This window comes from Dipodomys ordii, unplaced genomic scaffold (genome assembly GCF_000151885.1).
Source record: "Dipodomys ordii isolate 6190 unplaced genomic scaffold, Dord_2.0 Scaffold6, whole genome shotgun sequence".
NCBI lineage: Eukaryota > Metazoa > Chordata > Mammalia > Rodentia > Heteromyidae > Dipodomys > Dipodomys ordii.
In genome coordinates, this window is record NW_012267222.1 from 11,358,950 (window position 1) to 11,374,556 (window position 15,607).

At 52.5% G+C, this 15,607-nt stretch overlaps 2 protein-coding genes across 3 annotated transcripts; both read left to right on the top strand.

Annotated features, from left to right (window-relative positions):
- Positions 1-806: 806 nt before the first annotated feature.
- Positions 807-4,747, top strand: Cd164l2 (CD164 sialomucin-like 2). Of its 2 annotated transcripts, XM_013033684.1 has the most exons (6): positions 807-916; positions 1,377-1,544; positions 1,643-1,714; positions 2,202-2,246; positions 3,881-4,025; positions 4,514-4,747. In XM_013033684.1, the coding sequence occupies exons 1-6, from the start codon at positions 829-831 to the stop codon at positions 4,518-4,520; spliced, it is 525 nt and encodes a 174-aa protein (XP_012889138.1). In that variant the 5' UTR covers positions 807-828; the 3' UTR covers positions 4,521-4,747. The 2 variants fall into 2 exon arrangements, with proteins under 2 accessions (XP_012889138.1, XP_012889146.1); XM_013033692.1 differs by lacking the exon at positions 4,514-4,747 and having other exon boundaries at positions 3,881-4,029.
- Positions 4,748-7,634: 2,887 nt separating this feature from the next.
- Positions 7,635-13,090, top strand: Fcn3 (ficolin (collagen/fibrinogen domain containing) 3). Its single transcript, XM_013035897.1, has 8 exons — positions 7,635-7,761; positions 7,998-8,093; positions 8,304-8,348; positions 8,587-8,619; positions 9,042-9,169; positions 11,121-11,250; positions 11,360-11,494; positions 12,698-13,090. Exons 1-8 carry the CDS (start codon positions 7,671-7,673, stop codon positions 12,937-12,939), a joined length of 900 nt encoding a protein of 299 aa, XP_012891351.1. The 5' UTR covers positions 7,635-7,670; the 3' UTR covers positions 12,940-13,090.
- Positions 13,091-15,607: the final 2,517 nt, after the last annotated feature.

Below are 15,607 nucleotides of genomic sequence, written 5' to 3' on the forward strand. Positions count from 1 at the left end.
AAAAAAGCCGGAAGTGGTGCTGTGGCTCAAGTGGTAGAGTGCTAGCCTTGAGCTGAAGAGCTGAGGGACAGCGCCCAGGCCCAGAGTTCAGGCCGGACCAAAAAACAAAAACAAAAAAAAAAAGAACTTACTGAAGCTGGTGCTGGGTGGGACAGAGAGTGGCCATGGAGATGACCCTGGAAAGGCCCATTGATCTGGAAATGGCGAGCGTGCCGCGTGCCCCATGACTTGGTCAGGTGGTAAGCTGAGGGGAAGGGAGGAGGTGTTAGGGGTGAAGAACCAGCTGTGGCCGGGGCAGCGAGGCGGCCAGAGGCCGGGGCAGCGAGGCCGCTGGCCCAGCCTTCACAGGGCCTGCTGGGAAAGGTTCATCCTACAAGGCCTGTCCTGAGCCCGGCCTTGAAGGTTACAAAGTGGATTTCCGTCTAATTCAGGTTTTTGCCAATAACCTTGGACTAGTCACTCACCTTTCCTAAGCCTGGGTTCCTTCACCTGTGAAGCAGGAATGAAAACAGCCTCCGCTTAACCCTTTTAATGAAGCTGCCCAAGAGGCCACTCAGGGTCTGGGCGGCGCCGAGCTCGGGACCACGCCCCTTTGTCCAAGCCACGCCCAAACAACCGAACACAACCACGCCCCTATTCGGACCCGCCTCCACGGAATCGCCCCGCGCGCCGGCCACGCCCCGCGTAGGCCACGCCCCTTGCCACCACGCCCCTACCTGAACGCGCCCTGGTTGCCCAGGTCTCCCTTTCACAAGCTCCGGGGAGCGAGTCCAGAAGGACCTCGCCACACCAGCTGTCCGCCGACCCCCCATCCCTGTCCCCGCGCCCATGGCCACGCCGGGACCCCGAGCCTTGCGGGCTGCGCTGTGCGGCGGCTGTTGCTGCCTCCTCCTGTGTGCCCAGCTCGCTGTGGCTGGTAAGACCAGGCAGGTCTGATGAGCGGGCCAGGCAGGGGCCGGGGGAGCTTGCCCCTCACTCAGCCCCGGTCCCCGGCGCCGTCGGGGCTTGCGGGAGAGCGAGGAAGCGTTCCCCACACGGGCGGGGCTCCAGGGGTGGGAGAAGGGGGCGCCAGCCGTGTGGAGCCCCAAGCGCACTGCGTGGTCTCCAGGTGAGGGGGGGGGCGCGTAGGAGCTTCAGGTGTTTCTGGCAGGCAGAGCCCCACACAGACTGGGGAACTTCGGGTGCGTGCAAAGGAAGGGGATCCGGAGGGGGGAGGGAGGCTAGGCGAGTGTAACCCCGAGTTGGTGCAAGTTCCAGATGTGTGCAAAGTGTGAGATTCCCTCTAAGGGTGAGGGTCTGGAGTGGGGGAAGGGGGGCCGCGGCTTGGCCACCTGGAATGGTTCTCTGGCTCTCTTCCGGCTCCTGCCCACTCCCAGGTAAAGGAGCTCGAGGCTTTGGGCGGGCAGCCCTGATCCGCCTGAACATCTGGCCAGCTGACCAAGGAGGCTGCGCAAAGCTGGAGGCCTGTGAGCGTTGTGTGGAGGGGGACAGAGCACACAACCTGTCCCACTGCGTCTGGCAGCACTGTCAGCCAGAAGAGCCAGGTACAGAACAGGGTCCCCCCCAAGTCCAGCCGTCCCCCAGTTCTCAACCACAGAACCTTCCTCTCCCTAAAAGTCTGACCTGTACCTTCCTCCACCAGGACACTGTGTGGCCCAAGCTGAGATGACCAAGGAGGGTTGCTCTGTCTACAACCACTCAGAGTCATGTCCAGGTAAGGAAGTGCCCGCCGACCTAAGCCAACTTGCCGGCAGAGCGCTGAGGTTTCCCCAGCCACAGCCTGCTTCCAAGAGAAACCAGCTTCTCTGGAAGTGGATTGTGCCCACACACACTTGGGTACAGTTTCAATTCTGCCTTTAGTTCCCAAAGAAGTCTCCCTTCCCCTCTCGGGCAGTTTCCTCATCTGTAACTTGGTCCAGTTGTGCTGAGGGGTGCAGGCATTAGCACTTTCTCTAATGCACGGCTTGGAAGGGAAGAGAGACTTCCTGGAGGAAGTGGCATCTGATATGGGCCTGTAGGCAGAGAGGGAGAAAGCTTAGTTGGTGGGGGGATCTGCGGGGGTGGCGGGGGGCTAAGGCTTAAAAATATGTTGGGTATTGAGAGCTGGACAGGATCTGATCTGAGTCAGAGCCCAAACTGCTGGCCCAGGGCTTGGGTCTTGGGTGGGAGGACTGTGTTACCATGATATCCTGTCTTCTCAGCTGCCCACCATCACCCCACCTATGAACCGAAGACAATCACAACAGGTAGGTACTGCCTGGGAGGTGGGTGGAACACAAGGGGTTGTAGTCAAGGACAGAGTGAAGTCAGGCACTGTCATGCTCCCTGATCAGCCCTCCAAGTGCTCCACATCAGTCCACATCTGTAAGATGAGTTAGGCAACATCTGCCCCACAGAGCTGTGGCAAACATTTTATGGGACTGAGTAAGATCTGCTTGCTTCAATGTCTGGACACACTGGAAGTGAATCAGAAATGGCAGCTCCCATCCCTTCCCCAGCACCAGTTCTAGCCGGAGTGACCTCTGGGGACCTGTCCTTGAAGCTGGGCGGGAGAAGTGGGCTCCATTATTCCACGAGATGTCCTGGATGGCTACATGCTGCAACCTGAGGGTCCATAGGGCAGATGTTTAGCAGAGCCAGGGCCAGAGCTCCACCCTGTGCTTCCCATTGCCCCTCAGGACCTGGAGGTCACCAGACTTGGTCAGCATGGCTGAAAAGGCTCTTGGTTAATTAAAGCCAGAAACTGATCTCAGAGGCTGAATTATTGATGGCTCAGCTCCCTTGGCTCAAGCCCCAGATCTGCCGTATGCAGTTCATTTCTTCTCTTTTTTCTCTTCCCTGCATCCTCCTTTAGGGCTCCCTGAGCTGCAGGTAGACCATGCTTTCCCCTTCATAGGCTCAGACCCCCTTATGCCACCCTTAGTCCCTGGGCAGTGGACCCCATTCCCATCCCATTCCCTGTCCACTGTCCCAGAATCATCTAATACCTACCAGAGCTGCCCTGCTCTGGGCACCTGGCCCAGGACCTGAAATTGAATCCCTGATAGGAGTTAATGGTAACATGGCACATCTGGGAGCCATCCAGGCCTAGATTGGCAACTACACATCCCTAAGGTTGTACCCTTGCAGGGACAGAGGGAAGGGTCAAGGGGGGCCTGGGAGTCCAGCTCTGTCCTACTGAGGAGGTGGCTTGCCAGGTCTATACCATCTGCTAGTCTCCACCTCCATTCAGTGGGTGTTGGCTCTGAGGCCTCCACCTTCCCCCTCTGCTCCTCCTCCTTGGAGTGAGACCTCCAGGCTTAAGAGGCTTGGGAAGGGACCACATCATCTCAATTGGGGTTGGAGCCCTGAGACCCTTTGGCTGACAGAAGGTCTGGGTGCCTGCATTGTGGGTCCACCCTTACTCTCTTGGACTAATGACAGGCAGATGGGCCGGAGGAGAGCTTCGCTGCTATCTGGTCCCACTCAGCCTATGGGACCCATGTGACCAGGAGACTCAGAGTGCGTGTGCATGCCACTGAGCCATGGAGCAGTTCAGGAGCAGGGCCAGGACTGGCCAAGGCCCACCTCTCCAGCCCCATCCCTTCCACCAGCCGCTGCCCCTTAGCTTTTCTGCTCAAGGCTGACATTCTTTCACTTGAGCCACAACTCCACTTCTGGCCTTTTACTCGTTCATTGGAAATCGGAGTCTCATGAACTTCCCTGCTTACTGCTCAGACTGGCTTCAAACCTTGATACTCAGATCTCAGCCTCCTGAGTAGCTGATCTGGATTTCTAAGCCTAGTAGTCTAGGTCCCATGGTGAGGCTTGGCACTTCTAGGCTTCCTGGGATCCTGGACCCCTCTGGCCTGCTGTGACCTCTGCCCTCCCCTCACCCTAGGCAGCCCGGCAGTCCCTGAAGATCATGGCCCTGGCTTTGACGGGGCCAGCTTCATTGGGGGTGTGGTGCTGGTGCTGAGCCTGCAGGCAGTGGCCTTCTTCGTGATACGCTTCCTCAAGGCCAAGGACAGCACTTACCAGACACTGTGAGTACCTGGTGAGCAGGTGGGAGGGGGCCAGCTCCCTTCCCAACTCCCTCCTCACCAGGGAACTACCTTTCCTGGGCCCAAGAAAGGGATAATGACTTTCTCCCAGCATCCCCTGCGGGAGCCACGCCCCTTTCTTTCTCCTCCAGTTCAGACTGTCTCTGCCAGATGTTAGCTGGGATCAGGACTCAGCCCTGGCCCCAGTGTCTGGGAGTCCAGCTGAGCCCCCTGTGTCTTTGTTCCCTCATGCTGCCAGCAGGGAGGAGAACCAGTAGGTGGCAGCCCCAGCGGGTCCTCAAGCCACAGCCTGGGGCTGTGTGTACAGTGTGCTTTCCTGCGAGGAGGGAGGGTGTGTGAAGCCTCCAGCGTTCTGTGTGTCGTGAGATGGGGGGGCATAGCCGGTATTGAAGTGTTTGCTTTTCTAGCTGCACCTGCTCTCTGCCTGAGGAGGCGCCTCCCTAAATGTCTTCTCTGTCTGGCCTCCACAGAATCTGACCCTCGTGGGTCTGGATGCCACCCTACAGGACACCAAGGCTGCTCTCTTTGGCTGCCTTGTGGGCACTGGGGTGGGAAAAACTTTGGCCACCAGTGTCTGTCCCCTGCGGGCATCAGGCACACAACAGGCCCAGAGCTAGTGCCTTGACATCCCCTCCAGTCCTGGGCCAGACACCTGCAGCTGAGAGCACCCCTCCACCACCTCATGTCTCCTCTGTTGTCTCTTCTGGACATCCAGACTGGTACCTGGGGGCCGTGCTGTCTCTTCCCACTAACCCAGCCTGGACAGGCTGCCCCCAAATAAACAGTCTGTTTCCATTCTGTGCTTCCTGTCTGGTGTCTCAGGCCGTATGTGGGTGGGGGAGGGGATGGCCACAGCCCTCTCCTTGGCAGAAATTCTTCCCAACACTGTAGTTGTCTCCCTTCAAGATATTTGCAAGCCAAGTGCAGCAGTTCACGCTTGTAAGCTCAGCCTTTGAGAACCTGAAGTAGACCGAATGATTGAGCGTTGAAACCAGCCAGGGCTATACAGCAAGACTTTGTCTACAAAGGAAATAAAAACAGGGCCAAGAACATGGCTCGGCAGTACAGTGCCTACCTAGCAAGCACAAAGCTCTGAGTTCAAACCCCACTGCCACAAAACAAAAGCAACAAAGTGGGGGAGGCTGGTTCTATCCACGTCGTTCTGTGAACTCCCCTCCTTGAAGGTCACATGCACCCTGTGACTTGTCCAGATGGTCGTCATTGATTTGCCCAGGTAACTACCAATGGCTGGTGGCATCATTTCCGTGTTGACTCTCATAAACAGCCATGGCAAACAGGCTCACCGGCAGACTTTGGCACACACGTGAAGGCTTGGGGGAGGACAGATTCCCAGGGTCTCAGGGGAATCTCAGGGATCCAGGCAGGGGTGAGGAAACATTTTTTCTGCCATTTGGATATTTAGAGCATCATTCCTGGACCATTTCAAATTATCCACACAGACAGGTGGCTAAAGGCAGCCAACAAGAAGCGTAGGAGAAATGTACATGACTGTGCTATCATATACCAAATGATTTGTCCCTTAGCTTTTTCTCTCTATATGGCCCATAGGCTGGACATTTAGCTTAGCAGGTACCTCAGTCCTGTTCACTCACTAGGCCTAGCACAGGAAGGTTTATTGAATGAAGAAGAGCTCACACCCAGGCTGGGAATGTGGCTTAGTGGTAGAGTGCTTGCCTAGTGTGCATGACACCTTGGGTTTGATTCCTCAGTACCACCTACACAGAAAAAGCCAGAACTACTGGATGTTGGTGGCTCATGCTTGTAATCCTAGCCACTCAAGAGGCTGAGATCTGAGGATCACAGTTCAAAGCCAGTCCACACAGGAAAGTCTGTGAGACTCTTATCTCCAATGAACCACCAGAAACCAGAAGTGGTACAGTGGCTCAAGCGATAGAGTGCTAGCCTTGAGCTGAAGAGCTGAGGGACAGTGCCCAGGCCCAGAGTTCAAGCCCCAGGACTGACAAAAAAAAAAAAAAAGAAAAGAAAAGGAAGGAAGGAAGGAAGAAAGAAAGAAGAAAAAAAAAAGAAGTGGCATTGTGACTCAAGTGGTAAAAGTGATTGCCTTGCACAAAAGCACCTCAGGAACAGTGCCTAGGCCCTGAGTTCAAGCCCCAGGACTGGCAAGAAAGAGAGAGAGAGAGAGAGAGAGAGAGAGAGGTCATACCTTTCCTCTCTTCCCCTATCTCCTGATGTTCTGCTCATGCTCAGTTCTGACCTCACAAACAGACCATGGCTGTCTGGGAGCACCCCCGCCCCACACCCCAATGGGCCACCCACTTGATTGTTCTGAAGCCCTGAGATTCAAACCTGTCGGCTTCCTCCCTTCCCACAGAGGGATGCAGGATGCATGGTGCTTAGGGAAAAGCTCTGGGCATGTAAGTGCCAGAGAGCAAAATCGTGTCCCATGTCCTGTCTCTGGGCTCCAGGTATTCTCCTTTATTCATATATTGGCGCTACTGGATGGAATCCTGGGCCTCACATGGCCAAGTGCAACTGTACAATCAGACTTCACCCCTAGACACTTCACAAATGTTTTGCACATTTGTTGGTGGTGGTGGTGGTACTGGGGAGTGAACTCGGGGCTTCCTGCTAGCTAGACAAGCACTCTACTACTTAATAAACTGATGCTCATTAGGCACCTATTCTGCAAGGTCTATAGCCATGGCCAGTTATAACAGGGCACATAAGGGTCAGAGGTAATGTACAAACCACTCAGGGTGACCTAGTGAGGTAGGAGTACTATAAATGACACCAGTGGTCACTATTATTTTGCTTGCCTCAGTACTGTGGTCCTGAACTCAGGGCCTGGCTGCTGTCCCTTAGCTTTTTCTCTCAAGCCTGGCATTCTACCATTTGAGCTACTGCTTCACTTCCAGCTTTTTGGTGGTTAATTGGAGATGAATCTCATAGACTTTCCTGCCTGGGCTGGCTTTGCACCATGACCCTCAGATTTCAGCTTCCAGAGTTGCTAGGATTACAGGTGTGAGCCATTGGTGCCCAACTTCCAGTGTTCACTATTAATAATACTGACAAGCCAGGCTTGTCAGTGGCTCATGCCTGTAATCCTAGCTCCTCTGAAGGCTGAGATCTGAGGATCGAGGTTCAAAGCCAGCCTGGGCAGGAAAATCCCTGAGATTCTTATCTCCAATAAACCACTCAAAAAAAACGGAAGTGGTGCTGTGGCTCAAGTGGTAGAGCGCTAGCCTTGAGCTGAAAAGCTGAGGGACAGCACCCAGGCCCAGAGTTCAAGCCCCACAACCACCACCAACAAAATAATAATAATATTGACAAGGACCAAGAAGGACAAGGATAGGGAGACGACATTCACAGACAGGTGGAACTTTGCAGAAGAGGTTAGACCTGCAGACGGAAGGATCATGTGAGCTAAGGCTCAAAGGTGAGAGAATCCAAATGATTCTATCCTGGCTGGACAGGAGGGGGACGAAGCCAGTTCTCTCTGGGGCTAAGGAAGGAAATGTTCGTATCTGAGATAGATCCAGCCTGGGTGGAGTGTTCCCGAGGGACAATGGGAGGAAATTTTGCTTACATCTTCCCACCAGCCTGGTCCTTATAAGCTGGCCGTCTTCCTCTGGTGGTCCCAGCAAGATGGACTTACAGTGGACCCCATTTTGCTTGCTGCTCCTCTTAGTTTTGGGGCCTGCCTATCTGAAGACTCAGGACCACCTCAGCTGTCCAGGTAAGGGCCTAAGGAATTCTCCTCCCCAACCCCCCCTCATCCCCCCCTACTCCAAGGAGCAAGACTAGAATTTGAGAATGCAAATGCATGCAAATTGGATGGAAACAATGCAAAACCTTGTCAACTCAGGAGAGAACATTCTGACAGCTGGAATCTGGGAGCTAGAAAGAGAACTGCAGAGGGGTCTGGGAGAGACACACATCCATGGTGCCCACCAGCCCTGTGCCTCCATGCAGAACCCAAGGAGCTGGAAGCCAGCAAAGTTGTGGTCCTGTCCAGCTGTCCGGGAGCCCCTGGAAGCCCTGGGGAGAAGGGAGTTCCAGGTCCTCAAGGTGAGAGATGCTGGGGAGTTGTCAGGGCCCGTAGGGTAACGAGGGAGGCTGGGTGTCACGAAAAAAGGGCAGGACTGACAGGTACAGGGAGCAGAAATGGTTTGTCTCCAATCACAGAACCAGAACAGGGTGAAGATGGGGTTGGGGGATCTTAGGGCTTCAACCTCCATTGTACTTTGATCCTGAGTCTGTCTGCCTCTGGGATTTCAGGGCCACCTGGACCACCAGGCGAGATGGGGCCCCAGGGTGAGCCTGGTGAGTATGTAGACTGCCACCTCCACTGCTTCCTGCACTCTATCCCAGATGGGGGGGGGGAGGTCTGTATGGCTGCCATCAGCAATCAGCTGTGCCCGCCTGCCCCTGGGGGTGGAAGGCTGGGCTATGTGGAGAGAGCGAGGAGAAGGGCCTGGGCTCCCCCCCACTGGCAGTTTCTGGGCATTCTCTTAGGGGTGCTCAGACCTCAGAGCTGTCATCTTCCTCTTCCTCCCTTCAGGAGACCCCTCGAGCCTGCTCCGGTGTCAAGAAGGTAAGGTTCCTTCTTCAGAGCCAGCAACTTGGAATCGGGCTGAGCTGGGGTGTTGGTGGCTCTTCCTGTCAGCCCTTCCTAGAGGCCCCCTCGGGGAGTTCAAAGGGGCTGAGAGGGTGCCTGGCTCCTACATTTGTTCCAGAGCCTGGGTGGAAAGGTTTGGGTAGTAACTTTTTTTTTTTCTTTTGTCGATCGTGGGGCTTGAACTCAGGGCCTGGGCGCTGTCCCTCAGCTCTTCAGCTCAAGGCTAGCACGCTACCACTTGAGCCATAGCACCACTTCTGGCTTTTTCTGCTTATGTGGTGCTGAGGAATCGAACCCAGAGCCTCATGCATGTGGGGCAAGCATTCTACCACTGAGCCACCTTCCCAGCCCCGCGTAATAACTTAGTAGTTCCCCTCAATCTATCTCCTCTTTCCCAGGCCCTAGAAGCTGTCAGGAGCTGCTGAGCCACGGTGCCACCCTGAGTGGCTGGTACCAAGTATGCCTACCAGTGGGCAGGGCCCTCTGGGTCTACTGCGACATGGACACCACAGGAGGTGGCTGGTTGGTGAGTGAAAAGGCCAGGTTCAGTGGTCACTTCTCCCCCTGACCCCTAGGGGGAGCCAGTGCCCGCTGGCCCAAGACACTCCTCAGAGGAATTCTCTGACAAAAGTTTGCTGAGCTCCTGCACTAAAGAAGTTTAAGAAGGCTTACCAGAGGAGAGGCCATTTGAAAGGAGCTTGAAGGCTGTGTAGAAGCATTTTCTAGGTAGAAGAAAAGATCAACTCAGCTGAGCGCCAGGGACTTATGCCTGTAAGGCTAGCTACTCAGGAGGCTGAGATCTGCAGATCATAGTTTAAAGCCAGCCCCGACAGAAAAGTCCATGAGACTTTTATCGCCAGTTAGCTAACAGAAAATTCAAAGTGGCAATATGCTCAAAGTGGTAGAATATTAGCCTTGAGCATAAAAGCTCAGGGACAGCGCCCAGACCCTGCAAGCCCCATGACTGACAAAAAAAAAAAAAGAAAAAAAGAGATGATTCAAGATATACCATGCAGGCACATTGCACCCAGCTTTTTTTTTTCCCTGTCAGTCATGGTGCTTGAACTCTGGGCCTGAGTGCTGTCCCTCAGCTCTTCAGCTTAAGGCAAGCACTCTATCACTTGAGCTACAGCGTCGTCACTTCTGGTTTTCTGGTGGTTGATTGGAGATAAGAGTCTCATAAACTTTCCTGCCTGGCCTGGCTTTGAACTATGATCTTTGGATCTCAGCCTCCTGAGTAGCTAAGATTCCAGCCCTGAGCTATCAGCACCTGGCCTGGCTTGTTTTTATCATAGTGAATTAAAGTAGATTATTATTATTATTGTCGGACCTGGCCTGGCTTGTTTTTATCATAGTGAATTAAAGTAGATTATTATTATTATTGTCGGACCTGGCCTGGCTTGTTTTTATCATAGTGAATTAAAGTAGATTATTATTATTATTGTCGGTGGTAGGGCTTGAACTCTGGGCCTGGGCGCTGTCCTTCAGCTCTTCAGCTCAAGGCGAGCGCTCTGCCACTTGAGCCACAGTGCCACTTCTGGTTTTCTGAGAGGTTTATTGCAGGTAAGAGTCTCAGGGGCTTTCATGCCTGGGCTAGCTTTGAACTGCAATCCTCAGATCTCAGGCTCCTGAGTAGATAGGATTACAGGCGTGAGCCACTGGCACCCGGCTAAGCAGATTATTTTGAGTTTGACTTTCAGCAGGACTGACCACTTTCCTAGAACAGGGATGATGTTTCTATCATTTTAGATTCCTCAGAGGCCTGCAAATTTTAGCTGTGAGGTTGATTAGCAGTGAAAGTTAATAAGAGGCTGCAAATGGGTAGCTTAGGCCAGTAATCCTGGCTACTCTGGAGGATGAGATCTGAGGATCATGTTTTAAAGTCAGCCCAGACAGGGAAGTCTGTGAGATTTTTATCTCCAATGAACCCTCACAATCTGTCTCCCCTAGAAGCTGCCGGGAGCTGCTGAGCCAGGGTAAGACAGATTGAGCTGTGCTCAGGTGGTAGAACACTAGTCTTGGAACAAAACAAAGTAAAAGAACAGCACTCAGACCGTGAGTTCAAGCCCAGTACCAGAACAACAACAAAAGGGAATTGAGGGGCTGGGAAGGTGGCTCAGTGGTAGAGCGCTTGCCTTGCATGCCTGAGGCCCTGGGTTCAATTCCTCAGCACCACATAAACAAAAAGAAAAAAGCCGGAAGTGGTGCTGTGGCTCAAGCGGTAGAGTGCTAGCCTTGAGCTGAAGAGCTGAGGGACAGTGCCCAGGCCCAGAGTTCAGGCCCCACGACCAGACCACCCCCCAAAAAAGGGAATTGAGTTCATAATCATATTCCCAAGCCAACCTTACTGGGAGGAATCACAGCCTCTCCCTATCCAAAGAGAAGGGAGATGTCTTCCCTCTCTTCTCTTTCACCCAGCCTCAGCCACCACTCCCCGCTGCTCCATACCCCATGCCCTGCCTTCTGCGTCTCCCCAGGTTTTCCAGCGACGACAGGATGGTTCTGTGGATTTCTTCCAATCTTGGTCCTCCTACAAAGCTGGTTTTGGGAACCAGGCATCTGAGTTCTGGCTGGGGAATGAGAATTTGTACCAACTCACTCTGCAGGGTGAGTTCCTGACAAAGAGATTGGGTATGACGCATGGGGTCCACCTCCTTGAATTCCCGCCTTGGGGTCTGAGGAGTCCTCCATCCCAGCCTCTGCACCCCCTTTCCAGGTACCTGGCAGCTCCGGGTGGAGCTGGAAGACTACCATGGCAACCGCACCTTCGCCCACTATGCAGCCTTCCACCTCCTTGGAGAGGTGGATCACTACCAGCTGGTGCTAGGCAAGTTCTTAGAGGGCACAGCAGGTAAGTGGGGCTCGATGTGGGGCCTCAGAGGAAGGAAACAGGGGACAGAGGTCGACTCCCACCCCCCCTCCCCTGCCAGTACTTTACCTCCACAAATGAGCCTACATAACTTCTTCCCTTCTATGGGACTCAGTTTTGTCATCTGAGAAATGGCAGGCCAGAGACAGGATGGCACAGTAGGGAAAGATGAGGGCCCTGGCTGTACACTGGTCTGTCAGTCACACGCTGTGTGATATTGGTAAATGTCTTCCCTGGCACAGCTTCTGTTTCTTTCTTTTTCTTTTTTATTTTTTTGGGGGGGTCAGTTGTGGGGCTTGAACTCTGGGCCTGGGCGCTGTCCCTCAGCTCTTCAGCTCAAGGCGATCGCTCTACCACTTGAGCCACAGCGCCACTTCCGGTTTTCTGGTGGTTAATTGGAGATAAGAGTCTCATGGAATTTCCTGCCTGGGCTGGCTTTGAACTGCAATCCTCAGAACTCAGCCTCCTGAGTAGCTAGGGTTACAGGTGTAAGCCACCAGTGCCCAGCTTCTCAGTTTCTTCTCTTAAAAAAAAAAATGTGGGCAGGTGCTGGTCCACAAGTCTCTTATCTCCAATGAACCACCAGAAAACCAGAAGTGGCACTGTGGCTCAAGTGGTAGAGCGCTAGCCTTGAGCTGAAGAACTCAGGGACAGAGCCCAGAGTTCAAGCCCCATGACCGACAAAAAAAAAAAAAAAAATTGCAGGGATGCAGAGAGAGACAGAGACAGAGACAGACAGACAGAGAAGCACAGAGACAGAGGTTCTGTTGCTTGTCTGTGTTTCCTGCTTTGGGAGGAGAAGTAGAGAAATCTTTCAGAGAAACAAACAGTGGTGTTGGGAGAGATATAAAAGGGGAGCTGTTATGGGGGGACACACTGGGGACACTCCTTTTCCTCCCAGGCACTAAGAGGTGTTCCTCCAGCTCTCCCTGGTAGAGTTGCTCAGGCTGCTGACCAGCGCTGAGGAGAGATAGAGGTGGGAGGGGAAGATGGGGACTCTGAAGGGGAAAGAGCCGGCACCCTGGAGCAAGATGGTCCTGAGTTCAAGTCCTACCACCCTGGGACTTGCTGAAAATGTTGTCTAATGTCCACCTCAGAGTTGATATGAGGTGGTCTTGGAGCAGCATCTCCAAGGATCCAGGCATTGTGTGGAACACCCAGATGCCTTCTGTTTTCTCTGTGCAGGGGACTCTCTGAGCTTCCACAGCGGGAAGCCCTTTTCCACCTATGATGCTGACCATGACCTAAGCAAGTCCAACTGTGCAGTGACAGTCCATGGTGCCTGGTGGTACGCTTCCTGCTACCGGTCCAACCTCAATGGGCGCTATGCCATGTCTGAAGCCACTGCCCACAAGTATGGCATTGACTGGGCCTCAGGCCGAGGTGTGGGCCACCCCTACCGTAGAGTTCAGATGATGCTTCGTTAGGTCAACCTAGAAAACAGTACCCTTTGCTAAGCCAACCTAGAAAACCCCACCCTTCGCTAGGTCAACCTAGAAAACAGTACCCTTCACTTTGTTGTACAGCTTCAGGAACCACAGCCACTTCCCCATTCCACCCACCTCTGCTTCCCTGTCCACATTTTAAAATAAAGAATTTTAACCCTTTGTCTGGTTTTCAGTATTCTTCTAGTTACTGGGGAAAGCCCTATGGGCAGAGGCATGTAAGTTTAAGTTCCATTTTACAAAGAATTTTTTTTTATTATTTAGATACTCATTTTAAAAGAATCTACTTATTTTGTGCCTAGACTGGGGCTTGAACTCAGGGCCTGGGTGCTGTCCCTGGCCTTTTTTTTTTTTTTCAAGGCTGGCACTCTGCCACATGAGACACAGCTTCACTTCCAGCTCTTTTGGGAGGTAAGTGAAGATGACGAGTCTCTTGGATTCATCTGGCTTTGAACCAGGATACTGAGATCTCAGTCTTCTGAATAGCTAAGATTACAGGTGGAGCCCAGCGATGATTGACCAGTGCTGCAAATCATTGAGTCTTTCTTTCTTTCTTTCTTCTTTTTTGTCTTTTGTCAGTCATGGGGCTTGAATTCTGGGCCTGTGTGCTGTCCCTTGGATCTTCAGCTCAAGGTGAGTGATCTACCAATTGAGCCACAGCGCCACTTCCGGTTTTCTGGTGGCTCATTGGAGATAAGAGACTCACAGAATTTCCTGCCCAGGCTGGCTTTGAACCATGATCCTCACATCTCAGCCTCCTGAATAGCTAGACTTGAGCCACTAGCACCTGGCTTAGCAAATCATTTTGTAGTGGGAATTGCACAGCTTTCTTACCTCCTCTGTTCCTTTGCAGTTTCTGGTGAGCTGTTTTCTACCCTAGCCTTGGTTACATCCAAGTTCTCATCCCTTACGGCTTCTTTTCTGTCCAGTAAAAAGCTGGCTTGAGCCAGGTCCTGGTGGCTCATGCCTGTAATCCTAGCTACACTGGAGGCTGAGATATGAGGATTGCAGTTTAAGGCCACCCCTCCACCCTGGAAAGTTGGTGAGACTCTAATCTCCAACTAACCACCAGAAAACCAGAAGTGGTGCTGTGGATCAAAATGGTAGAATGCTAGCCTTGAGCAAAAGAGCTCAGAGACAGTGTGTTGGGTCTTTGTCCCTCCCACAAAAGACGGACGGGGTCCAAGGAAAGGTAAGTGCGGCGCTCGCCCGTTCCCTAGCCTCCCTCAGCCCAGGAGACAATCAGACACAGCAAGAAGCCAAATCCAGCAGGTAGAAAACTCGTTTATTAACAGAGAGCAGCCCCTTTTTAAAGACAAAAAGGGTGGGTGGTATGGTAAGGGAGGAAGAGGAACCAATCACTGTCAAGGTCACACCCTATCATTCACCTGAGCCTTCAGGGGCTGGTTAGGCACCTATCGGCAGATCAATTGGGCTCTGCCCACTCAACCCTCCCCCAGCGCCATCTTGGCTGCCCATGTGCTCTACAGTAAAGTAGGCTCTGCCCACTCAACCCCCTCCCAGCGCCATCTTTGCTGCCCATGTGCTCCACAACAGTGCCCAGGCCCTGAGTTCAAACCCCACAATTGACAACAAAAAATGCTGTCTTGAACCAGAGATCAAATAAAAAATGGGCACTTTTCACCCCCATGAGGTGAAAGTGTTGGGAAAATGGGAGAGAATGGAAAAGGAATAGCCCGGAATTGATTGTCAACAGTAAGGACTGTTTATTGAGGAATAGCAAAGGCACAGACCTTCCATTTTCCCAACAAAAAAAGCCACTGGCTAGCATTTATGAGGCATATTATATCTCCAAAGCCACGTCATATTTTTCAAGTGATTACATAAATTGTGGGATTACGTATTGTGGGATGGTGATGCTTAGCTAACGTCACAAACACATTTTTACAAGGCTGTCAATATCATGGCCTATAAAGCTTGTGAACTCTCCAGGCTTTGACAATACAACTCTTTCTTCCAAATCGGGTGATGTGTACATTTCTTTCCTTTTGCGTAGTGTGAGCTGTTCCCTCTTTCTCTCTCAGTCCCTCCTCCCATCGCTGCCCGAGTTGCTCAGTTCACTTTCATCAGTCTCCAGTGCAGCTCTTGCACACTTTTGCTGTATTTTTCACCTGTTTCCGTCTGACTTTGTGCCATCCTAGCTTTCCTCAGATGTGCACATGTATGTACCATAGGTGGAATCATCTAAAAATACAAAAAATTAAGAAGAGGTCCTTTGTCTCTTGAGTCCTATGTACTTTGTCATATCTTGTTGCATTTTGAATTTAATATGTGCCATTTGTCTCTCTGATCTTGGCTTATTTTGCTCAACATGATTTGTTCTAGTTCCATCAATTTTCCTTGCAAATGCCATTATTTTGTTCTTTCTAATGGTTGCATAATATTCCATTGTGTATGTCAGAAGAATGGAGGAGAATGGAAAAGGGCTGGACTCGATCATCAACAGGCGAGGACTGTTTATTGCAGAACATCGAGGGGCACAGACCTTCCTTCCAGTTTGGAGGTTGTGCCCCCGAGTTGGGGCAGGATCTGGGGTTTTATAGGAGATCTGATCAAGGAGGCAGAGGTTAATGAGAAGCCCCTAGGTCAAGGAAGGTGGGGGCCTTTCAGTTGGGTCCACAATGGGATG